The sequence below is a fragment of the Hoplias malabaricus genome, chromosome 2 (genome assembly GCF_029633855.1).
Source record: "Hoplias malabaricus isolate fHopMal1 chromosome 2, fHopMal1.hap1, whole genome shotgun sequence".
NCBI classification, from domain to species: Eukaryota; Metazoa; Chordata; class Actinopteri; order Characiformes; family Erythrinidae; genus Hoplias; species Hoplias malabaricus.
This window is the reverse complement of record NC_089801.1, coordinates 17036616-17063251: the sequence shown is the minus strand read 5'-3', so window position 1 is coordinate 17063251 and position 26636 is coordinate 17036616. Positions and strand designations below refer to the sequence as shown.

The window sequence follows — 26636 nt, the reverse complement described above, 5'->3', positions numbered from 1 at the left end:
CATATAAGGAGTGGGTGTAGCTGGACATCCTTATATGGTTATGGGGTGGAGTATGGGGCTTGGGTTCTTTGGGTCTTTAAATTATAACAGCAGGTGTTTGTTTGGCTGTGTTAAATTTCCGCTCTGTGATTGGGTGTTTTTGTTGCCATGGCGATCCTGTACTGCTCCCTCAAGTTCCTACGCCTCTGGTGTTCATTGGTCACTTCTTGGACTGACTCCTGTGGGAACCACCCCTTCGCTCGGTCCGAGAGTCGTACGCCCTCGCACCAACCTGAGAGAGAGAGAGAGAGGGAGGAAATATCACACTGATTTACAGCCGAAATGGAGAACAGGGCTTGTGTCTGTGTCATTCCAAAAACATTGGTGGTGTTTATTTGTGCGTGTCTCACCTTCTTTAGTTTTGCGGATGATGTTGATGATGTCACAGGGCTCTAAGCTGAGCTCGTCCGCTTGTTTAGCGACATATATCTGGACACACTGGACCTGAGGACAGTCTGAAACCACACACACACACACACACACATGCTGTAGACTCACACCTGAGCAGTGAATTGTTAGTGTGTGATATGAACACAAGTCAGTTCTCTATGGTGATCCAGCTGAACCCAAATGTTAGTTGGGCTTGGGGATTGGATGAGAATGTTATTTTTTTCAGGGCCGGCTTAGAAGAGGCATTTTCCCACACTGACTGACTGACTCCTAAAACTGAATCTAAGGTGTGAGCAGGAACATTAATTCACATTCAACTGTGAAATATTTCACTTAGCACTTTTCTACCAACGAGGAGCCGAATGGTTTCAGTTCATAAACTGGTTCATGAACCAGAAAATAAGAGGAGGCTCTTCACGGCGAAATGTGATGTGGGCGTGTGGAGGATCAGTAACTCAGGAAAGCTGAACGGACAGAGCCATTTACAACATTTCACATAAATAATAGGAAATAAAGCAGGAACACGCTCCGTTTGTGTGTGTTTCTGGGGCTGTGTTTGACTCTGTGTTAGTAACGTTACTCCGCTGTTTACAAGCTCAGCAGGCCCCCTTTACTCTGCAACATTTACACAGTGTTATTTCTCACAGAGAGAGGAGCACTGCTGAATTTGGCTTATTTCCCGCGTGTGTGTGTTTATAAAACTCCATAGAGCTGCACACAGCCTCAGATGTCACCTGCTTTAACCTGTTTCACTGAAAAAAATAAGTAATTCATTCTGAAAATCAACAGTGTTCTTGGTCTTTGTTCTTTGGTGGTAGATCGTCTAGTGTTTATCTTTAAATAAAAGAAGAAAAGCCCTGATGCTGGTTTTATTTTAAGAAAAAAACTTGGCTCCTCTTTTCATTTCTGCGTTTATTACCTGCCCCATATTTTCTGTACGACACACTCACAGAATAAACACCACGTGTGACACAGACACTGATATGAGGCACCAACGCTTCTCCAGACCGCCCAGTGACAAGGGGCTGTGTGTTGGGCTTTTCCTGTTTCTGAAACACCACAAACACCTCTGTGATGATGGCTATACGGCTAATGACCGGCTAAACTAGGATTGTTTGGTTTCTCTTTGCTCTTGTTCTTATAAGAATCTCCTTTGTGAAAACAAGCTCAAATAAAAATCAGCTCACCCCAGTCCTCATACACTTTCTCCTCTTTCTCTGGAAGAACAGAGACAGAGGGGAATGCTGCCATCCACCTGTGGAGATCAGACCTAGGGACAGAGACAGTGAGACGCAGACAGGTTCATGGAGACCATGAGACAACGAGGGAGACGGGCAGATAAACGAGAAAGAAGGACAGTGAAAGAAAATGTGAATTGTTTTTGAGACACTTTTAGAACCTGGCTTTCCGAGGTATGTGTGGGTGTATGTGTGGGTGTGTGTGTTTCCTACTCTGTGTTTGCCTTGAGCAGCCTCTCGCAGGTGTTCCCCTGGTGGTTCTCCAGCAGTGTGAGAGAGAACATGTTCTCCAGCTGTGTTCCCGATGCCTCCCCCGGCCGCACTTGCACCAGGGAACGATGAGCGTGATCTAGAACCACAAACCGCTCCGGATTCGAGCTGGAGGAACCAGGAGGAGTGAGAGAGAGGACAGGACAGAGACAATCTTAGGGTCATCAGCCTCAAAGAGTGGTTCCTCAAGGGATCTTTACATAAAGATAATGGTTCTTTCTGCAGTTGTTCCACTTCATAATGCCTTTATTGGGCAGTAAAATGGTAAAACATGTTTATATCAGTTCTCTGTAGGAATCCTGTTAATGTTTTAAAAGGATGATATCATTATATAATTATGTAAACAACAGTTTATAACACAGCTGAGCTTTATCTGTTGGTGAATGCGAGATCTTTATTCGGCCAATGGTGAGTGTAAACACATGCTGTGTCCAAAAGTGTGCCCTAATCACTATATAGTGCACTATTTTTGGAGTCCATAATTGTGTATTATTGTCTAAAAACAGTGGACAATTTTCAGTGCACTCAATCCCACAATGCACTACAAAAAGTAGTGTACAACCCATGTATGCTAGCAGATATCAGATTACCCATAATCCACTGAGTTGTTTGGTGAAAACCCAATTGAGGTAGTGTCCAAAATCATTCTCTATCCTCCTGGCTTCAGTTCCCTATAATAGTGCACTATATAGTGAATAATATTGTGAATAGGGAGCCATTTCAGACACGGGGACTATTCTGCGTGTTCTAACTGCTTATGAATGATATTATACAGCAGGACAGTGTTACTGCACCTCTTCCTTGTGGTGAGGATGAGGAGGTCATTGAAGAGGAAGATGTACACAGGAGTGAAGCGGAAGCGAAAGCCGAAGAGTGACCCTCCTTTACTAAGCTCATGCAGCTCGCCCTGTTTCTCCAGCGTCCGGTTCTTACACACCACCGGGATGGCCTTGGTATTATGGGATGGACACACAAGGAGGAGTTACTACTCTGTTGACTCCAGGTCAAGAGCTGAAGGTCATGTGTGTGTCCCATGCGCCCCCTGGTGTCTGAGATTGGAGGTGATGTGTCTGTGATGGGACTTTCCTCACCTTCATTTTATTGAACTCTAGGATGTTGGCAACTTGCATCAGCTCCTCCATCTGCTTCATCTGCCCCACCTGGGTGTTTGCCTCTCGGATAATCTGAGATAAAACAATGTCCGGAGATCAAAGCAGAATGGGAGAGGAGACACTTCAGAGGAGACGCTTCAAAGCAGGACTTTACCTCAGAGACAGTCGCCAGAGCCCGGGATGCAGACACCTCCTCTGCCGAGTCTTCAGGCGTCCACTTCAGAATACTCTACAGATAAACACACTTCAGAATACTCTACAGACAAACACACTTCAGAATACCCTACAGACAAACACACTTCAGAATACCCTACAGACAAACACACTTCAGAATATTCTACAGACAAACACACTTCAGAATACCCTACAGACAAACACACTTCAGAACATTCTACAGACAAACACACTTCAGAATACTCTACAGAGAAACACATTTCAGAATACTCTACAGACAAAAACACTTCAGAATACCCTACAGACAAACACACTTCAGAACACTCTACAGAAAAACACACTTCAGAATACTCTACAGACAAACACACTTCAGAATACAGACAAACATACTTCAGAACACTCTACAGACAAACACACTTCAGAACACTCTACAGACAAACACACTTCAGAACACTCTACAAACAAACACACTTCAGAACACTCTACAGACAAACACACTTCAGAACACTCTACAGACAAAAACACTTCAGAATACTCTACAGACAAACACGCTTCAGAATACCCTACAGACAAACACACTTCAGAATAACCTACAGACAAACACACTTCAGAATACTATACAGACAAACACACTTCAGAATACTCTACAGACAAACACATTTCAGAATACAGACAAACACTTCAGAACACTCTACAGACAAACACACTTCAGAACACTCTACAGACAAACACACTTCAGAATACTCTACAAACACACTTCAGAACACTCTACAGACAAACACACTTCAGAATACTGTACAGATAAACACACATCAGAACACTGTACAGACAAACACTTCAGAACACTCTACAGACAAACACACTTCAGAATACTCTACACACACACTTCAGATAACTATACAGACAAACACACTTCAAAATAATCTACAGACAAATACACTTCAGAACACTCTACAGACAAACACACTTCAGAATACCCTACAGACAAACACATTTCAGAATACAGACAAACATACTTCAGAACACTCTACAGACAAACACACTTCAAAACATTCCACAGACAAACACACTTCAGAATACTCTACAGACAAACATCAGAATACTCTACAGACAAACATACTTCAGAATAATCTATAGACAAACACACTTCAGAATAATCTACAGACAAACACGCTTCAGAATACTCTACACACACTTCACAACACTTTATAGAAAAACACACTTCAGAACACTCTACACACACACTTCAGAACACTCTACAGACAAACACAGTTCAGAATACTCTAGACACAAACTTCAGAACACGAACACTCTACAAACAAGCACTTTAGAACACTCTACAGACAAACACACTTCAGAAAACTGTACAGATAAACACGTCAGAACACTGTACAGACAAACACACTTTAGAATACTCTACACACACACTTCAGAACACTCTACAGACAAACACACTTCAGAATACTCTACACACACACTTCAGAACACTCTACAGACAAACACACTTCAGAACACTCTACAGACAAACACACTTCAGATTACTGTACAGATAAACACACGTCAGAACACTGTACAGAAAAACACACTTCAGAATAATCTACAGACAAACACACTTCAGAATACTCTACAGACAAACACACTTCAGAATAATCTACAGACAAACACACTTCAGAATACTCTACACACACACTTGAGAACACTACAGACAAACACAACTCAGAACACTCTACAGACAAACACACTTCAGAATACTCTACACACACACTTCAGATAACTATACAGACAAACACACTTCAAAATAATCTACAGACAAATACACTTCAGAACACTCTACAGACAAACACACTTCAGAATACCCTACAGACAAACACATTTCAGAATACAGACAAACATACTTCAGAACACTCTACAGACAAACACACTTCAAAACATTCCACAGACAAACACACTTCAGAATACTCTACAGACAAACATCAGAATACTCTACAGACAAACATACTTCAGAATAATCTATAGACAAACACACTTCAGAATAATCTACAGACAAACACGCTTCAGAATACTTTATAGAAAAACACACTTCAGAACACTCTACACACACACTTCAGAACACTCTACAGACAAACACACTTCAGAAAACTGTACAGATAAACACGTCAGAACACTGTACAGACAAACACACTTTAGAATACTCTACACACACACTTCAGAACACTCTACAGACAAACACACTTCAGAATACTCTACACACACACTTCAGAACACTCTACAGACAAACACACTTCAGAACACTCTACAGACAAACACACTTCAGATTACTGTACAGATAAACACACGTCAGAACACTGTACAGAAAAACACACTTCAGAATAATCTACAGACAAACACACTTCAGAATACTCTACAGACAAACACACTTCAGAATACTCTACACACACACTTGAGAACACTACAGACAAACACAACTCAGAACACTCTACAGACAAACACACTTCAGAATACTCTAAACACACACTTCAGATAACTATACAGACAAACACACTTCAAAATAATCTACAGACAAATACACTTCAGAACACTCTACAGACAAACACACTTCAGAATACCCTACAGACAAACACATTTCAGAATACAGACAAATATACTTCAGAACACTCTACAGACAAACACACTTCAAAACATTCCACAGACAAACACACTTCAGAATACTCTACAGACAAACATCAGAATACTCTACAGACAAACATACTTCAGAATAATCTATAGACAAACACACTTCAGAATAATCTACAGACAAACACGCTTCAGAATACTTTATAGAAAAACACACTTCAGAACACTCTACACACACACTTCAGAACACTCTACAGACAAACACAGTTCAGAATACTCTAGACACAAACTTCAGAACACAAACACTCTACAAACAAGCACTTTAGAACACTCTACAGACAAACACACTTCAGAAAACTGTACAGATAAACACATGTCAGAACACTACAGACAAACACACTTCAGAATACTCTACACACACACTTCAGAACACTCTACAGACAAACACAGTTCAGAATACTCTAGACACAAACTTCAGAACACTCTACAGACAAACACACTTCAGAACACTCTACAGACAAACACACTTCAGAAAACTCTACAGACAAACACATTTCAGAATACTGTACAGATAAACACACATCAGAACACTGTACAGACAAACACACTTCAGAACACTGTACAGACAAACACACTTCAGAACACTCTACACACACACTTCAGAACACTCTACAGACAAACACATTTCAGAATACTCTACACACACACTTCAGAACACTATACAGACAAACACACGTCAGAATATTCTACACACACACTTCAGAACACTCTACAGACAAACACACTTCAGAACACTCTACAGACAAACACATTTCAGAATACTCTACACACACACTTCAGAACACTATACAGACAAACACACGTCAGAATATTCTACACACACACTTCAGAACACTCTACAGACAAACACACTTCAGAACACTCTACAGACAAACACACTTCAGAATAATCTACACACACTTCAGAACACTCTACAGACAAACACACTTCAGAATAATCTACACACACTTCAGAACACTCTACAGACAAACACACTTCAGAATACTGTACAGATAAACACACGTCAGAACACTGTACAGACAAACACACTTCAGAACACTCTACAGACAAACACACTTAAGAATAATCTACAGAAAATCACACTTCAGAATACTCTACACACACACTTCAGAACATTCCACAGATAAACACACGTCAGAACACTCTACAGAAAAACACACTTCAGAACACTCTACAGACAAACATACTTGAGAATACTGTACAGACAAACATACTTCAGAATACTGTACAGATAAACGTCAGAACACTCTACACACAAACAAACTCCAGAATACTCTACACACAAACTTCAGAACACTCTACAGACAAAAATACTTCAGAATACTGTACAGACAAACATACTTCAGAATACTGTACAGATAAACACACGTCAGAACACTCTACAGACAAACAAACTCCAGAATACTCTACAGACAAACACACTTCAGAACACTCTACAGACAAACACATTTCAGAACACTCTACAGACAAACATACTTCAGAATACTGTACAGACAAACACACTTCAGAATACTCTACAGACAAACACACTTCGGGATACTTTACACACACACTTCAGAATACTCTACAGACAAACATACTTCAGAATACTCTACACACACACACACAAACACTTCAGAATACTCCACAGACAAACACACTTCGTATTGCTCTACACACACACACACTTCAGAATACTCTACACACACACACACACACACACTAAAGAACACTCTACAGACAAACACACTTCAGAACACTCTACAGACAAACACACTTCAGAATACTCTACGGACAAACAAACATCAGAACACTCTACAGACAAACACACTTCAGAACACTGTACAGACAAACAGACTTTGGTGTGTGTGTGTGTCTGTGTTTGTGTGTGCATGTGCGTGTGTGTGTGTGTTTGTTTTTGTTTGCACGTGTGTGTTACCTGGATGAGGATTTTGAGGCGTGTGATGCGCTGGAAGGGCAGGAGCATGAAGGAGGTAAAGGGGAGACGCTGACAGAGAGAAGACTCCTCCAACCTCCGCATCACTGTACAGAATGCTCGGTTACTCTGCCTGAACACACACACACACAAACACACAGTGAGAGAGAGACAGATGTGTGTTTGAAGGAGACAGTGCACCGCTTGATTGCTGAAAAGGAATCTGGAGCTCTAAACATGACTCTTAATTTACAGAGTACACAGTTGTTCATCCATCTATTACTGCACACAAGGAGATTACACACAGTAATCCAGTCACTCACTCTCTCACACACACATATTCTACCTTTCTCTCTCTCTCTCTCTCTCTCTCTCTCTCTCTCTCTCTCTCTCTCTCTCTGTCACACACACACACACACATTCTCCCTTTCTCTCTCTCACACGCACACCTGTGAGCACAGCAAGCACAAACACAGCAGGGGAAACTAGGAACAGTACATTTTCCGAGGGAACAGAAAAACAGAACAAGGTGTGTGTGTGAGAAAGAGAGAGCAGTGTGTGTGAGAGAGAGAGAGTGTGTGTATCATACATCAGTCTGCTGTAGGTCTGTTCCTGATAAACCTGGTTCCTGACGTAGTCGGTGTAAACAGAGAAGTGTTTCTCAGCGTGATGATGGATGATGTCACACACGTCAGAAATGACCACACTCACGTCCACTCGGTCCAGAAGGTCATGTATAAACCTGGGACGGGAAAAGCACACACATACATTCAGCCGGGGAGCTGTGTGAAGAGCCACAAGTCTTCGCCCAGCCATCCCTAACCAGGGGTGAGAGAGGTAAACATAGCACTCTCTCTCTCTTTCTGTCTGTCTCTCTCTCACACACTCACACTCTCTCTCTGTCTCTATCTCTACTTGTTTGTATATATGTGAGTGTGTGTGTGTCCTCTCACCTCTCGCTGACCTCATACACCTGCAGGATGTTGGAGAAGAGTGACTTCCTGTCGAGGATGACCAGTGTATCGTTCAGCTCTCGTGACCCCAGGAAGTGATCCGTGAGCACGCGGAGGGAGCGCAGGTATGACGCTTCGGACGTCAACACCTCGAACATGCACTAGGGTCAGAGGTCAAAGATCACACACTAACACATCTGAAGGCTTCAAAGCTCTCGGTCACTTTAATATACATCCTCTCTCTCTCTCTCTCTCTCTCTCTCTCTCTCTCTCTCTGTGTGTGTGTGTGTGTGTATTCACCTCCTGTCTCTGTTTCTCTGAGTAAGAGAGTGTGTGTAGAATCCCGCTCTCCTTCACCACTGGAAGTTCCTGCCAAAGTTTGACATCTCTGAGCTTTTCTCCTTTTTGATCGCCCGAGGCCCTGGGCCCCTGGAGCCCTAGAGTCTCCCCCAGTCTCTCGCCCAGTCTCTCAGTGGAGGGACTCTCACTCTGCAGCTGGACTTCAGCCTCTCTTACTTTACTCTGATACACCTGATACAGTGGCTCTAAACACACACACACACACACACACACAGTCAAATACACAACACATGATTTTATATAAAACCTTGAATTCTTTTTTAAATTTACCATAATCACTGTCCGGCATCCAGTCACTTGAGATCTTCCTCGGGCTCTGACTTGGTTTAACACTGCAGAGAGAGAGAGAGAGAGAGAGAGAGAGAGAGAGAGAGAGAGAGAGAGAGAGAGAGAGAGAGAGAGAGAGAGAGATGTGGGAGTGAGAGAGTATCACTGTCAGCTGTAGAGACGCTGTGAATGAAAATGAAAGTCTTACCCCTTTTGGTTTTGTCTCTCTTTCCCGTCACTTTTCTTCTTCTCTGAGAGACAGACAGATGGATAGGACACAGTTAATAATCGCCCTCACTGTGTTCATTAACTTTATCTGAACATCTTGTGAATTCATAGCTCTGTGACTCTCTACAAACATCTCAGAAACATTTCACTGTGTTCCGGTGTACCCCAGGGCTCTGTACTCTGACGTCTTTCATTTTCCTCTGTTTTATCACATAACTATCAAACTATAATTTATTATACTGTAAAGCCTTATATATAAACCTTGTATATTATATTCCATGATATTACAATTCACCTTAATTTGGCCTAATTGTGGACAGAGCTCTAATTTTAGGCGTACTTCAGGGTTCTATTCTAGGACTTATTTTGTTGTCCTCATTTCTTAAATCATAACTCCCGGAGTAATGTGTGATTTATACAAACCCACAACTTTTAACTTCTTTATAACTGCTGTATATCTATAGTTTACCAAACTTTAAGTTCCTCTTACATTCTAATTACTGTATAAAATTATCTACTTTAGATGTATCACAGAGATCTGTTCTAGGATTCTTTTTGTTTATCGTATTGTAACTCTGTCTTGTTGCATCTTATTAGATCGGGCAGTGTCATATTTGATCCTTAATTAATTAATTAATTTGTCCATTCATTGTCTGTAACCCTTATCCAGTTCAGGGGGGCGGTGGGTCTGGAGCCTACCCGGAATCACTGACTGCAAGGCAGGAACACACCCTGGAAGGGGCACCAGTCCCTGGAGCAGTGTGATTGTGAAACTATCTGCTGCACGACTGTGCTGCCTATTTGATCCTTAAGCCTTGTCTCATTTGCCTAGCTTTGGTTTCATGTGGGCAGGGCTCCAGTAACCTTCTGATTAACTTATAAATCGAATTCTATTTTTAGGCATACCTCAGGGTTTTGTACACGGACCTCTTCTGTTTTATCTTATTTCTATTGCATTGTATCATATCCAAAAATTAAAAAATGAACATAAGACTTTTTTATTTACCTAGCTTGGGCTTCCCAGTGGGTGGAGCTCCATTTGGCCTCTCACAGGTGCTGGGACATCTGATTGGTGGACATCCTCCTCGGGGAGACAGCATACAGGCCAAAACAGTTTGGGTAGAGCGCCTGTCTTTCTGACGATGGCGGACTGTAGGTTGTAGGCGTGGCGGAGGCACAGGTCTGGGGGGCGGAATCGGAGGAGGGGGTGTGGTCTCATCAGATGGCTGCAGTTCTAGATACAGAGGCTCCTCAGCACAGGGCTGCTCCTCCAGGTCTGATGGGGACACTGCTGCTGGAACTGAGCTCTGCAGTAAGACATCCACGCTCTCGTATAAATCCTCTGGCTCTTGGAGCTTCTGAGGATTGTGGTGGATAATAAAACTCTGGCAGTTAATGCACTGAGGCATTGTGGGAGATTTTAAAGAGCCGGTGTGTTTGAGCTGGGAGGGGGTGGGCTCTGCAGGGGTCGTCTTTTCTTCTCTAAACGATGTTCCGTCATCCCTCTTTAATGACCCTTTACTCATGTAACTCCTTTCATTCCTATTGTCCATTTTGTTTTCCAGCTGAACGGGAACCCACATCAGCTTCATGCCGGGCCGCTGCAGGTGACAGACGCAGTGGCAGTGTTTCTCCTGCAGGGGGCAGGAGGGAGAAGCTGGCCTCACCTCCTCCAATCTGTCCATACCCCCACTCTCTTCCATCTCACTCCCATCAGGCTCTGAGAACAGAGGCAGTCAGGTTTAATCTCCGCAGTTTCTATTTTTACATTTATATTATTTACAAATATATCATTATTGTATTATCACTAAAAACTCTGTTATAGTTATGGAGGGTCAGCGTGTCATGTCACCTCTGGGGGGAGCTACTGTGGTGGCAGAAAGACTCAGCGTTCAGTGCGAATGCAACAAACATGTTACAAATCCATTCAGGGAGAAATCAGAGCATCTTTTAACAGATGAAGGAACACTAATGAAAACCGAAGCAAAAGAGACGGTGACGTCTCCTCAGTGCGGACACTACACACATTAACTCTGCTGCATGAGGACACGTCTCTCAGAGACAGAACTGTCCCCGTCTTCTCTGCAGCTCTCCACATTTCACTGGAGCTCAGTCTTTCAGTGTTTTACCGCCACTGTGTCCTCACCGAGGGACAGTGTGGACGATCACTGTCCACTCTCACTGCCGTTTATTTAATCAGCTCAGCCCTGTCTCTGTTCCGGTTTCACTATTTATCTTTACAATAAAAGTTCTCCAAGGGTCCTTCAGTAATGACGGTGGTTCTCTCTAGAACCATGAACACTCAAAGAACGTTTACCGATACGATTTATGCAGCAGTGTGAAATGTCTCCTCAGAACGATGGGAAATATACTGTAAATGCTTTTGTGTTGAATATAAAATGTTCTAATTAACACCAAAAAAGGTTCCTCTGCTATTACAAGCTTTACATTGTGGAAATAACAGAACATTGTGTGGTGCTGAATAGAATGCCATTCAAAAACCTTATTGATGGATCTGAGGACTCATTTCACGGTGCAAATAATCCTTCAAGCAAGTCACAGCAGAAGAATTTAACAGCTGCGGGACATTAGTTACATTTAGAGCCTCATTCTCCTTCAGAAGAGTTCCACAGAAATTACCCCCCCCCTCCTCACTCTTCTGTGATATGGAGCTCAGCTCAGATTCTCATTCTGGAGAGTTCTGTTCACACTTCCAGTTCCACATTGAATGCTGTGTTAGCGTCAGGCATCAGAATGTAATTCCTTCTCTGTTTAAAGTGGAACTGTAAATTTACAGCTAACTCCAGAGACCTCAGCTGCTCCTCATACTGTTTTCTGCTCGTTCTGAAGTAAAGGCCATAATCCACTGAAACTACATTAAACTCAGATAATACACCGGGGATCATAGAATTTAAAGAGAAAATACTGACACCTGTGGGTTTCTTTGGGCGCTGCGCAGCGCCTCGCTGCTTATTCACAATGCGTCAGAACCTTCCATTTGGAGCATGTCTCTGAAAAATCTCTCTTTCAAGTGCTGTATAGCCCTCCCCCTCAGCCCTACCCTCTTTCTCAATAAGAAAATATGGTCCCACAACGCCCCAATAGGCAAAACAGAGGGGTAGGACTAAGGGGTCAAAAGTAACGACTAAAGAACAATTAAATGGGACATTTCCATGTGCTGCTCTGCCTTCGGTTTGCGCTGGAAACCTCTCTAATGTGTTTATGAAGCCCCAGTGTCTGTAAATGGGTAAAAAAACAAAGTGTCTGGGTCCAGTGCTAGGCTTTCTCTCTCTCTGCTCACGGCAGAGAAACGCCATCTGGAGGTTTTTAGACAACGGAGAGACTCCAAACGGTGAAAAGCACCAATCGAGATGAGGATGTTGCTCTATTCCTGCTCCACAGGGGGGGGTAACACTGACTTATTTCTGCTGTTACAGTTACATTACTTAAGGTGGAACTGACTCTAAATTCAGGAGAGCGCTAACTGCATGAAAGTAAACACAGAGTGAAAGTGCTACAAAACGAAACACCTCCAGTTACACATGAGTTTCTGTGGGAATTCAAACAGTGATTAAACACTTACAGACAATTTACACTTCAGACACCAACAAGATACAATCGCTTCTTACTCACACACACCGTTCCACCTTAAAAGACACAGAGATCTTGAACGTAAATGTGTGGTCCCCCTCTGCAGTGTGAGATGAGTGCAGACCCTCTATAGACAATCAGTTATAATCATCTACCTGATCGTCCATTCTCCTCCGCTGTCCTCTGGTCCTTGTTTGTCTCTATCCCTCCGTCCTGCTGTATGTCCCCTGTCCTCTCTCGGGTGGAGGTGAGGTCCTGGATCTGTTCTTGGACCGTCCCTGTTGAACGCTGGATGGACGCTGTGTTGTCCTGGGGTGTTTTCCTAGGGCCGTGAGTGGAGTTGAGTCTGAGGGCTTTCTGTTTGACTGTCCCAGGTTCGATTCTGCTGATGACCCGGTCCACAGTCGTCCGGGACGTGCTCGGCCTCCACGAGTCTTGTAGCTGGGGTTTCGGGGGGAGTCTGGGTTTCTGATGGACATTGGGTTTCAGGGCCATGTCTAAAGTCTAGTTTCAGGTTCAGTTTAACGTCTAAAGTCCTTTTCAGGTTCTGGACAAGGACAGAGACACAGTCTTTTACACAGAAAACACACTCCTTTATACATCATCTCATACACAACCAGCCATAACATTAAAACCACCCCCTTTCTTCACTCTGCTCACACTGTTGTTCTACACTTACACACTGTAGTCCATCTGTTGCTCTGCATACTTTGTTACCGCCTGTCCCTCAGCGCTCAGGACCCCCAGAGAGCAGGTGTGACGTGGTGGTGAATCATTCTCAGCGCTGCAGTGACACTGACGTGGTGGTGGTGTGTTAGTGTGTGTTGTGCTGGTGCGAGTGGATCAGACACAGCAGTGCTGCTGGAGTTTTTAAGACACAGCACTCCTGTGTCTGATCCACTCACACCAGCACAACACACACTAACACACCACCACGTGATGTTGAGGGGAAAAGAAAGGCGTACGTTACCTCAGGGCCGGGTTCTGATGGAGAGAGAGAGCTCAGCTGAGTCCGTCTGGATTAATAACTCTGACCAAGTCTGAATAAAGCTGAGCTCTGGTCACTTCTGCTTTCACTCGTTGCTGTGGTGATGCCTCACGTGGTGCGGGAGGAACTGGACACGTTTCAGAGGGAAATGTTTAGGGAAGATGCGTCTAGGTGTGGGGGGTTTGGTTTCTCTTGGTTTATTTTTTTTATTATCAGTCCCTTTTGCTTTAACAAGGGCTCAGACTGCTTTAAAATCTGCTGCAGATTTAAATTACATCACACACACACACACACACACACACACACACACACACACAGTCACTCACTCTCAGCTGTGGACAGTTTCACACAGACACTCCACAAAGTTTTTGGTTGGTGGACTATTCTCAATCGAGCAGTGACACCGAGGGGTTTAAAAACTCCAGCAGCACTGCTGTGTCTGATCCACTCTACACCAGCACAACACACACTAACACACCACCACCACGTCAGTGTCACTGCAGCGCTGAGAATGATCCACCACCACATCACACCTGCTCTGTGGGGGTCCTGAGCGTTGAGGAACAGGGGGAGAGGGGGTATGAATGGACAGTGATGAACACATGATGTTGAAAGAGGGCTAACAAAGTATGCAGAGCCACAGATGGACTACAGTGTGTAAGTGTAGAACTACAGAGTGACCGGAGTGGACAGTGTTATGGTGCTTTTTCACTGCATGGGATCGGCTCAACTTCTTTTTGCTTCTTGCTTTTCCACTCCCACAGCTCTCTGTGAAATGTTTCTGGTGTCGTCTCCAAATCCCATCTCTAACGGTAACCGCTGGCTCTGAAAACCACAACACCGCAGCGGTAGAGTCAGGCGTTTACTCGTTGTTGTTGTTGTTGTTGTTGTTTGGACTGAACATGGCTCCGCCCCCAGTTCTCACAGAGCAGTTTTCCATGTCACACATTTAGGTCTCTGGCCAATCAGAGCTCTGCAGGGTTCACACCTCACACTCAGTACCTACTGGGCTCGGCTGGAACCGTAACAGAACAGGGACTGAAACAGAACCCGCTTCCAAAGCCAGGAGCAGGAGCAGGACCAGATGTGGCCAATGGAGAAGTGGTAGAGCCGAGCCGAGTAGATTCCAAGTAGCCGAGTAGATTCCATTAGAGGCTCGTGAGGGGGGAGTTGACTGAAGCTGCTGTTGTGAAACAGGGGCCAGTCAGAAGGTGTAAAATGAGGAACTCAGAAGGTCAGAAATTTCCATCAAAGCCAAACAGAGAAAGGCTTTCAGTTCAGAGTTTCAGAGCCCAATGAAACAGAAACAGACACAGTGTCCTCTGCTTTTCTCCATTCACCACCTGCTCATTACTGACCGCTCAGTTACTAATCAATAACACATTTCTCCTGCCCTCCCCCGCCCCCCGGACACACACTTTAACAAAATACACACAAATAAACCACACAGAGTCAGTTCCACAGCTTTGTGCCAAGTTTCAGCTCTTTATCTTTAAACCTAACACACTTTAAACATCAGACTTTAATATCATTAAATAACAGATTTACAGTGGAGTCACTCCACTTGCCCCGAGCAGATCAGCCCCCTGTAGACACCTGTGTTATATTTCAATTACATTTACATTTCATTTACACTTCATTTACACGGATTTATCAACAGGTCACTCACTCATTAAAAAGGCTTTATACAGACATTCTCTCTCTCTCTCTGTCTCTGTCTCTCTGTCTCTCTCTCTCTCTGTCTCTGACTCTCTCTCTCTCTCTCTCTCTCTCTCTCTCTCTGTCTCTCTCTCTCTGTCCCTCTCTCTCTCTCTCTCTCTCTCTCTCTCTCTCGGTCCCCCCTCTCTCTCTCTCTCTCTCTCTCTCTGTCCCTCTCCGTCTCTCTCTCTGTCTCTCTCTCTCTCTCTCTCTCTCTCTCTGTCCTCCTCTCTCTCTCGGTCCCTCTCTCTCTCTCTCTCTCTCTCTCTCTCTCTCTCTCTCTCTCTCTCTCTCTCGGTCCCTCTCTCTCTCTCTCTCTCTCTCTCTCTCTCTCTCTCTCTCTCGGTCCCTCTCTCTCTCTCGTCTCTCTCTCTCTCTCTCTCTCTCTCTCTCTCTCTCTCTCTCTCTCTCTCTCTCTACTTCCTAAATAGTGCACACTGTTGGCTTCTTCAATCAGACTAAGCTTTTGGGAGACTAAGATTTGGGACTAGGCCTTACAGTAGATCTATATAGTGCACTATGTAGGGAGTATGATGGACAGATTTGGGACTAGACCTTACAGTAGCACACACCCCCCTCCTTTAGACTCTACATAGTTGGGGTCGAGGTCATTGGGCAGTTTTCCATTTTCCGCCCAAACGTTGAGTTCTCCAAACACTCCGGTCTCGATCATCTCCTCCTGCCATGGGATCGGGATATTTCCCGAAGAGAATTCCTCGTAGAACTCGTTGTCTTTATTGTCAATCACTATGCCCTTCACGGTGCTGAACGCTCCCACGTCGTCTATGTTCTTCGCATACACCATCTTAGGGTCAGGAACGAAAGGAGGAGGAAGCATTCCTGAGAGAGAAAGAGAGAGAGAGAGAGAGAGAGAGAGAGAGAGAGAGAGAGAGAGAGAGAGAGAGAGTGAGGAGAGAGAGAGAGAGAAAAAGGTGTCCCTGTTAAAATGATACTATACATTTATACTATGTTATAAATGTGTTATAAAGGCCAATTTATGCTTCTGTATTAAAGCAATACAAAGTCTATGCCTCAGCTTATGTTAGAGCCCCACTCTGTTGTGTTTAGACGTCTGTGTGTCTGTGTCCCTCTTTTATTACACCACAAGGGCTAAGTCACAAATACCTTCCTCCACCCTATGTAGTGCACAATGTAGTGTAGGGTGGGTATAGAGTATAGTATATAGTGAGGGGTACGTTGTAGGGTAAGGGTGTAGTAGTGGTGTAGGGTACAATGTAGGGCCCATTTCTCCAAGGACCACAGGTTGAGAAACTCTGCTGTAGGGCACGGTAGAGTGTACACAGCTACACAGGACTTATGTGTTGTTTGTGGCATAGGCTCCACACAGAAGCGTAACCTGGCCCTAAGGCTCTGAGCCCAAATGAGGTCCGTACCCGCCTCCAGCCGACCCCAGTTCAGTTCTTTAAAGAACGGCTGTTTTTTCAGCTCAGAGCAGGTGTTTTTCTTAAAGCCGAGTCTCTTCTCCGGATCCTTGCTCCATCAAACCCTCACAGATGCCCTTCAGCTCTTTACTGAAGGTGGGGGGGTAGAACACCGGGTCGTTCAGAATCCGCCGGGTCACCTCACTGTTCTCTACCTGGAAACACACCACATTTAAAACAATACACGGTCACACACACTCTGCCTTTAGACCCGTGTAGTGCACTCTGGAGGGGGTAGGGACTCATTTCAGACTGTAGCAAGTCAGCATCACTGGGATCACTGAGATACAGGGTACAGGGTAGTGGATAACACCATGCAGTAGACAGGGGTTCTGCTTCTAAATCAGACAGGAACAGCTCAGCGTACCTGCTCTCCTCGCACTCTGAAGGGTCCTTTAGCTGCCACCATCTCATACACTGTCACCCCCAGAGTAAAATAATCCACTGAATAATCATAGTCCTTATTCTGCAGCATCTCCGGAGCCATGAAGCCTGAGAGAGAGAGAGAGAGAGAGAGAGAGAGAGAGAGAGGGAGGGAGAGAGAGACAGAGACAGAGAGACAGCTGCAGTTCCTCAGTCAGCTGCTTGGGATGTTCTCAGACTCTTGTGTGTGTGTGTCTGACAGTGTGTGTGTCTGACAGTGTGTGTGTGTATGTGTGTGTGTGAGAGAGAGAGAGAGACTGACCTGGTGTTCCTGCGTATCCGTTGGTTTTTTCTTGTCCGGGCTGAATCTCCACTGCAGGCCGAGGTCAGACAGACGAACGTGTCCTGAACGAAGAACAGAATAACACACAGGAGATTTGGAACACAGCCGTACTCTACACTTACTCCAGTGAGGCCACACCACCTGCCTTCTACAGAACATACTGCTAGTCTACACAACTGTGGGTATGTGTCAGTGTGAGCTCATGCCCAGGTCACTGGCTTAGTTTACAGTGTGTTTAGGATGTGTTTACATGGGATTTACAAGTTCTAGGGTGGGTTTAGGGTGTGTTTACATGGGGTTTACAGTCTAGGGTGTGTTTAGGGTGTGTTTACATGGTCTAGGGTGGTTAATGATGTGTTTAGGGTGTATTTAGGGGGTGTTTAGGGTGTATTTAGGGATGTTTACATGGTCTAGGGTGGGTTAATGATGTGTTTAGGGTGGGATTAGGGTGTGTTCAGGTGGATTTAGGGGGCGTTTAGGGTGTGTTTAGGGTGGGTTTAGGGTATGTTCAGGGTGGATTTAGGGGGCGTTTAGGGTGGGTTAATGATGCGTTTAGGGTGGATTTAGGGGCGTTTAGGGTGGGTTAATTATGTGTTTAGGGTGGGTTTAGGGTGGATTTTGGGGTGTTTACATGGTCAAGGGTGGGTTAATGATGTGTTTAGGGTGGATTTAGGGGTGTTTACATGGTCAAGGGTGGGTTAATGATGTGTTTAGGGTGGATTTTGGGTGTGTTTAGGGTGTGTTTAGGGTGGGTTTAAGGTGGGTTAATGATGTGTTTAGGGTGTATTTAGGGGTATTTAGGGGGTGTTTACATGGTCTAGGGTGGGTTAATGATGTGTTTAGGGTGGGTTTAGGGTGTGTTCAGGGTGGATTTAGGGGGCGTTTAGGGTGGGTTAATTATGTGTTTAGGGTGGGTTTAGGGTGGATTTTGGGGGTGTTTTGGGTGAGTTAATGATGTGTTTAGGGTGTGTCTAGGGTGGGTTAATGATGTGTTTAGGGTGTATTTAGGGGTGTTTACATGGTCTAGGGTGGGTTAATGATGTGTTTAGGGTGGATTTTGGGTGTGTTTAGGGTGTGTTTAGGGTGGGTTTAAAGTGGGTTAATGATGTGTTTAGGGTGTATTTAGGTGTATTTAGGGGGTGTTTACATGGTCTAGGGTGGGTTAATGATGTGTTTAGGGTGGGTTTAGGGTGGATTTTGGGGGTGTTTTGGGTGAGTTAATGATGTGTTTAGGGTGTGTTTAGGGTGGGTTTAGGGGGTGTTTAGTGCGGGTTAATGATGTGTTTAGGGTGTGTTTAGGGTGGATTTAGGGGGTCTTTAGGGTGTGTTTAGGGTGGGTTAATGATGTGTTTAGGGTGGATTTAGGGGGTGTTTAGGGTGGGTTAATGATGTGTTTAGGGTGGATTTAGGGGGTGTTTAGGGTGGGTTAATGATGTGAGTACCTGCATCATCCAGCAGAACATTCTCCGGTTTGAGATCTCGGTACACAATCCTGTGCTGGTGCAAATGCTCCAAACCACAGATGATCTGAGCGGAGTAGAAACACGTCCGGCTCTCATTAAAACCTGGGTTCTTCTCGTCTACATCATACATATGATACCTGAGAGTGCGTGAGACAGAGATACACACAGCGAGAGAAAGAGTGGGTAGAGAGAGAAAGAGAGAGAGAGAGAGAGAGAGAGAGAGAGAGAGAGAGAGAAGGTTTATAACTCTATGCTAATGCTGTGGGGGGTTTCTTCCGGGTGACTGTCTGTGAGGAGTGTGGTGTGTTCTCCCTGTGTCTGCGTGGGTTTCCTCCAGGTGACTGTCTGTGAGGAGTGTGGTGTGTTCTCCCTGTGTCTGCGTGGGTTACCTCTGGGTGATTGTCTGTGAGGAGTGTGGTGTGTTCTCCCTGTGTCTGCGTGCATTTCCTCTTGGGGCTCCGCTTTCCTCCCTCACTCCAACTACCAGTGCGTTTATTTGGACTATGTTTGAGTGTCACTGGGTGAGTGAGTGAGTGACTGGGTGAGTGTGTGAGTGTCACTGGGTAGGTAAGTGTGTGAGTGTGACTGGGTGAGTGTGTGAGTGATTGGGTGAGTATGTGAGTGTCACTGGGTAGGTGAGTGTGTGAGTGTGACTGGGTGAGTGACTGAGTGAGTGTGTGAGTGACTGGGATGAAGCAGTTACAGAAGTTGAATGAATGAATGAATGAATGAATGAATGGTCAAAGATGCTCAAAGTTTAGCTTTTTGCTACAGCTCATGAATATTCAGTTGCATCTGTTTGGCCACTCCCACTGTTTACACATTCTGTAATTAATGTATAACAGCATCTTATTAATGAATGAACTGGGAGGGCACTGCTCCACTCCACACTGACAGAGACCCCAGAGGACCGTGAGACCCCCAGTCCTGCCCCACACCATCATGCCACCGTGCTGCCTTCTTAATTAACATACAAATAAATTCAGACCTGCTATTGGTCAGCTGATATGAGGTGTGATGTGTTACCTGAGGTCACCTCCGTTCATGATGGTCATCACCAGGCAGAGGTCAGTCTTGGTCTGGAAGGCATAGGCCAGCGTCACGATGAAGCGACTGTGGACTTTCGCCAGGATACGCTTCTCAATCATAGCACCCTGATCACAAAACAGAAACCACTCAGAAACAAAACCATCATCAGAACCAGAACCAGCATCACAATCAGAACCAGAAACATCATCAAAACCAGAACCAGAACCATCATCACAATCAGAACCAAAACCATCATCAGAACCAGAAACATCATCACAGTCAGAACCAGAACCATCATCAGAACCAGAACCATCATCACAATTAGAACCAGAACTATCATCAGAACCAGAACCAGCACCACAATCAGAAACAGAACCACCATCAGAACTAGAACCAGAACCACCATCAGAACCAGAACCAGAACCAGAATCATCATCACAATCAGAACCAGAATCATTATTAGAACCATCATCAAAACCAGAATCATCATCAGAACCAGAATCATTATCAGAACCAGAACCATCATCAGAACTAGAACCAGAAACAGCATCAGGATGCCCTTCTCAATCATAGTGCCCTGATCACAACACAGAAACCACACCGATTCATCAGAACTAGAACCAGAACAAGCATCAGAACCAAAACCAGGATCCACTTCTCAAGCAGTGCTGTCAAGCCATTAAAGATGACATTTAATAAAACCTGTTACAATCCACACTTAGCCACATCCACACCAGCATCAGAAGCATTGTTAATACTGATATTTTGTTTTTGAATATCAATACACGCTGTACAGGTACCAGCCAGAGTCATGATCAGGTGTGTGAGAGAACAGGTAAACAAGGGTCAGGTGAGCATTCCAGGATAATTTGAATGAGGGTGAGGTGAGTGTGGGTCAGAAGAGGGAGGGTAGATGAGTAAGTAAGTATCAGGTGTGTGGGGTCATTGCGGACCTGTACGCTATCAAGGGACAGGTACGCTAGGGTGATGAGATTAGAGTTCAGGTGAGTGAGGATCAGGTAAGTAAAGGTTAGACGAGTCAAGGGCAGGTAAGGGAGGGGGTCAGGTATGCGAGGGCCAGGTGAGAGGGTTCAGTTGAGTGAGGGTCAGATGAGGCAGGATCAGTTTAGTGGGGGGCAGGCGAGTGTGTGTTTAGGTGAGTAAAGGGGTTCATGTGAGCGAGGGTCAGGTGAGTGTGTGTTCAGGTGAGTGTATGTTCAGGTGAGTGTGTGTTTATGTGATTGTGTGTTCATGTGAGCGAGGGTCAGGTCAGCGAAGGTCATGTGAATGTGTGTTCAGGCGAGTGTGTGTTTAGGTGAGTAAAGGGGTTCATGTGAGCGAGGGTCAGGTGAGTGTGTGTTCAGGTGTGCGAGGGTCAGGTGAGTGAAAAATGAACCCAGTAGACCCCCCCCCCTTCCCCCTGCCCCCCTCTCTCTCTATCTCTCTCTACCCCCCCCCCCCCCCCTCTCTCTCTAGTTAGGCTGATTCTGTTGTATCCTGGAGCTGCAAGCTTCTTTGCACTGAAGCCAATACAGCGATTAGAGCTAATACTCTGCTCCCAGGTGACTCAGCTAATCTCTCTCTCTCTCTCTCTCTCTCTCTCTCTCTCTATCTCTCTCTCTCTCTCTCTCACTCTCACTCTCCCTTTCTTTGCTCCTCCCGCCCCATGAAAACAGTGAAAGCGTGGAACCATTCTCTGTGTCTAGGTTTGTGTTGGTTGTGTGTTGAGATCCACTACAGTACATTTTTTAAAAATCATGGTTCTACAAGGGTCCTTTAGTAAAGAACATGGTTCTCAATAGAACCCTGAACGCGTAAAAAGTGCTTTTTATTATTAAAGGTCCTTTCCTTTGTGAAAGCCTTCCTCACTTTCCTGGAAAATATGTGAAAGGGTCCTTCTGTAGTTGTGATGTCAGACCTGGTACAGCAGCAGAACTGCGCTCGGTGACATACAGAACTCCTTTCTTAAAGGTGCTATAGAAACATCTATAACACATTCTCTGTCAATTTAAGGAAGACTTCCACTGTGCAAAGAACCTTTTAACCATGTCTTTAGGGTTAATTTTAGGGGCAGGTTCAGTCTTTCTCACACTGACACACAGAGACACACACGCACCCATCCAGCTCTTTTCAAGCACTATGCATTTCCTTCAGGAAAATACTATCTATTTTTTATAAATTATATTTATTATATACTTTTTTTAAAGTATCTTAAAGAACCCTTGAAGACACATCGTTTTTAAGTGTAAGGATTAGTGAGGAATCACACTCACACACACACATTTCCCCCTTCCCCCTCCTCTCCCTTACACCGTAGCCTTTACGTTTCTTCAGTCTTTTCTTGTTCAGCTTCTTGTTGGCGTACATCTTCCCCGTGGCCTTCATCTGGCAGGCGCTGACCTCCCCGAACCCGCCCTTCCCCAGAACCCGAAACTCAGTGAACCAGTCCTCCGCCACGGCCTGCCCCTCCAGCCACTTGAACTGGACGAAGCGCAGGAAGTACATGCTGCTCTTGAACCCGGCGAGCGCTTTGGCCTCCAGGTGTTTCAGCAGCTGCTGCTCGCTCTCGGTGAACAGGTCGCTCCGGACGTTCTTGTGGTCCTCCTTCACTCGGCTCACGGCTTTCTCCTCCAGGAAGCCGCAGAAGCTCTTGGAGCTGGACTCGTAGTACTTGTTGACCATTTTCTGGGCTTTCTGTGCCCGGTCCTGCTCCTGGGCCATGCTGTAGTCTTCTATGTCCTTCCAGAACTCCCCTGCGCTTCTGTGGGTGGCGTCGCTGGCGAGGTACTGCTGGAATAGCCGCTTGCCGATGGGCTGCCGGGCACACATGCTGTCGAAGCTGGAGTCTAGCGAGGCCTTAATGTGCTCGCACTGGCGGATGTGGGGCAGGTTCAGCTTCGCTCTGTACTTTTTGTCTCGCATCGATGCCGCCGCGCCATCCACGCTCCCACGCGCCGAGACGTACGCAGAGTTCGCCACCACCGTCTCCAGACCTCCGATATCCATCCTTGCACCTGGGTTGAGAAAAGGCAAAAAAAAATTAGCCGCAGTGAATAAATCACTACCAGATAACAGCAGCAGCAACATTAGCATATAACAGAGAGCAGTCCTGTAGTTCCACACGCACACAGCTGTAGTCCACATGTTGCTCTGCATACTTCATTACCCCCTCTCCCCCTGTTCCTCAGCGCTCAGGACCACCACAGAGCAGGTGTGATGTGGTGGTGGATCATTCTCAGCGCTGCAATGACACTGACGTGGTGGTGGTGTGTTAGTGTGTGTTGTGCTGGTGTAGAGTGGATCAGACACAGCAGTGCTGCTGGAGTTTTTAAACCCCTCAGTGTCACTGCTGGACTGAGAACAGTCCACCGACCAAAAACATCCAGCCGACAGCGCCCTGTGTCACTGATGAAGGACTAGAGGACGACCGACACACACTGTGCAGATGAGCTACTGTCTCTGACTTTACATCTACAAGGTGGACCAATGAGGGAGGAGTGTCTCACAGAGTGGACAGTGAGTGGACACAGGGTTTAAAAACTCCAGCAGCACTGCTGTGTCTGATCCACTATACACCAGCACAACACACACTAACACACCACCACCACGTCAGTGTCACTGCAGCGCTGAGAATGATCCACCATCACATCACACCTGAAGAAACAGGGAGGTGGTTTTAATGTTATGGCTGATGTGTGCACAGTATAATAAGAGTCTAAACGCAGGAGGGTCCTCTGTGTGTGGCGTTGTGCTGATGTGGATCTGTGACTGAGGCCGTGGATCCTCTTTAGAAACGAGGCTAGGCTAAATCCCACCGCGGCCTGCATGGCGGATAATTGACTAACGAGGGCTAATTCTGGGCTAATTGGTCTCCAGTCGGGTTTAAGAGCACCGCTCCCTTTTTCTGGCACCTGACCTGATCACAACTTTAAATCTCATCCTCTTCAGCCGCCGCCTGGGAGCCGTTATCTGCACCGGGATAAACGCTCTCGCTAGCGCTGGCTTTCACACCACACAGGAAAGACAAATCAAAAAGGAGATCTCTTTAGTGTCTCTGTAGTTTCTCCTCAGCAACAAAGGAGGCTGTAGCTTAAATCTCCTGCGGCTCAAACATGTCTCAAAAGGCCTGAGGAAAGAAAAATAGATCTCCATAACGTCTCTGTAGTTTCTCTTCAACAACAGTGAGATCAGATTGCCAAAGAAAGGAGAAATGTGTCTCCTGAGATAGAGACCTCAGTGTCTCACAAGTCTCCTCTGGAGTTTTAGTGGAGATCTCAGTAAAGTCACAAACTGTGCTCAGATCTGTTCTACTATGATTCTTTATTAAAGAAAAGTGTTCTATAATAGAACCTTGAACACCTGAAGATCCCTGTGTGTGATTAAAGGGTTGATGGAGACCGTGCTGTAGATGGTTTTACATCTTGTAGAAAAGGGTTCTCTACGGCACCAAAAAGGGTTCCTCTGCTGTTACGATGTTAAGCTTGTTACAGCAGAGGAACCCGTTTCTGTGTCGTATAGAACACTTCTCTTAAAGGTGCTCTAGAGAACCTTCTACAGCACATTCCCCATCAGTCTGAAGAACTCCTTCACGATTCAAAGAACCATTTCATCAGAAAAAAAGGTTCTTAAAGTGTTCAGTGTCCTACAGAGAACAGTTTCCTTTCCTAAAGAACCCTTTCTTTATCTCTCTCTTGTATCCTTTTGTCTCAGGAATTTTAAGATAAGTCTCCTGAGTCATTACAGAGCAATAACATCCTGCTCTGGGACAGAAGCAAATAAACAACACAAACATTTATTGTTAACCTTTAGATCCCAGGGAGCCTCTCTGTTGTGCTGTTGATTCTGAATCATGACCGAGTTTAAAGGACCTCTGCTGGTGGAGGTGGGAGGTTAAGAGTCATCTTTAATAAACTCTGGTTATTAAGGTGCAGCAGCTGCAGCAGGTCTGATAGCTCCATGGAGGTAATCCGCTGTGAGACATCCGTCTGATTACAGCAGAGCCAGGTCTGATCTCTGAACCGAACCTGTTCATTAATAACTGCCTTTAGATCAGACTCTCCACCTGCTGCACGTCCACTCAGCGTTTACAGCCGCTGTTAACCCCTCGGAGCCCTGTAAACACACGCTGTACACTCACCTCCGACTCTGCTGTCCCCCGCAGAAACAACAAATAAACAAACAAATCCACCGCTGTTAAAGTACAGCCATGAACACTGCAGCTCTCTCTCTCTCTCCCCCTCTCTCTCGTCCCACCTCTTACTCTTCCACTCTCTTCCACCTTTCTTTCAATTCTTTTTCCTCCTCCTCCTTCCCTTCTCACCTCTCTCTCTCTCTCTCTCTCTCTCTCTCTCTGTCTCTCTCTCTCTGTCTCTCTCTCTCTCTCTCTCTCTCTCTCTCTCTCTCTCTCTGTGTGTGTGTGTGTGTGTGTGTGTGTGAGAGAGATAATGGTATTTTGGTTTTGTGGTCTCTTCTGTAAGTGATGCTTCATTAGTGTGTGTGTGTGTGTGTGTGTGTGTGTGTGTGTGTGTGTGTGTTTGCGTGCACATGGATTATGCTGTCTTTGGTGATTAGTGTAAATCTGTCACAGAGCCAACCACTTCTCACCACACACACACACACTTCCGCATAAATCAGGACCTGACCGAAATCTTTCACCTCTAAAGCTGTGTCCTGAGCGGAGTCCTGAGCCCTGCGTCCACCTAAGTGTCCACTACTCAGTGTCTTCAGTGTCCCCTCAGTGTCCCCTCAGTGTCCCCTCAGGGTCCCCTCAGTGTCCTCAGTGTCCCCTCAGTGTCCCCTCATTGTCCCCTCAGGGTCCCCTCAGTGTCCTCAGGGTCCCCTCAGTCCCCTCAGTGTCCCCTCAGTGTCCCCTCAGTGTCCTCAGTGTCCCCTCAGTGTTCCTTCAGTGTCCTCAGTGTCCCCTCAGTGTCCCTTCAGTGTCCTCAGTGTCCCCTCAGTGTCCTCTCAGTGTCCTCAGTGTCCCTTTAGTGTCCTCAGTGTCCCCTCATTGTCCCCTCAGGGTCCCCTCAGTGTCCTCAGTGTCCCCTCAGGGTCCCCTCAGTGTCCTCAGGGTCCCCTCAGTGTCCTCAGGGTCCCCTCA

At 45.5% G+C, this 26636-nt stretch overlaps 2 protein-coding genes across 3 annotated transcripts; both read right to left on the bottom strand.

Moving 5' to 3' along the window:
* Positions 1 to 103: 103 nt before the first annotated feature.
* Positions 104 to 14241, bottom strand: arhgef15a (Rho guanine nucleotide exchange factor (GEF) 15). 2 transcript variants are annotated; one of them, XM_066658536.1, is made up of 16 exons: positions 14181 to 14241; positions 13366 to 13757; positions 10626 to 11339; positions 9600 to 9642; positions 9395 to 9456; positions 9065 to 9309; positions 8765 to 8925; positions 8401 to 8553; positions 7815 to 7944; positions 3204 to 3278; positions 3029 to 3121; positions 2732 to 2886; positions 1881 to 2045; positions 1617 to 1699; positions 390 to 494; positions 104 to 271 (listed from the first exon to the last, which is right to left on the bottom strand). In XM_066658536.1, exons 2-16 carry the CDS (start codon positions 13703 to 13705, stop codon positions 111 to 113), a joined length of 2685 nt encoding a protein of 894 aa, XP_066514633.1. In that variant the 5' UTR covers positions 13706 to 13757; positions 14181 to 14241; the 3' UTR covers positions 104 to 110. The 2 variants fall into 2 exon arrangements, with proteins under 2 accessions (XP_066514633.1, XP_066514623.1); XM_066658526.1 differs by lacking the exon at positions 14181 to 14241 and adding an exon at positions 13890 to 14142.
* A 2211-nt stretch (positions 14242 to 16452) lies between these two features.
* On the bottom strand, positions 16453 to 23542 carry grk1b (G protein-coupled receptor kinase 1 b). Its single transcript, XM_066660529.1, is given in 9 exon segments — positions 16453 to 16736; positions 17291 to 17390; positions 17392 to 17493; positions 17706 to 17830; positions 18024 to 18080; positions 18083 to 18106; positions 19487 to 19644; positions 20534 to 20661; positions 22847 to 23542. Coding segments are annotated over 9 exon segments (1674 nt in total).
* Between the last annotated feature and the right edge of the window lie 3094 nt (positions 23543 to 26636).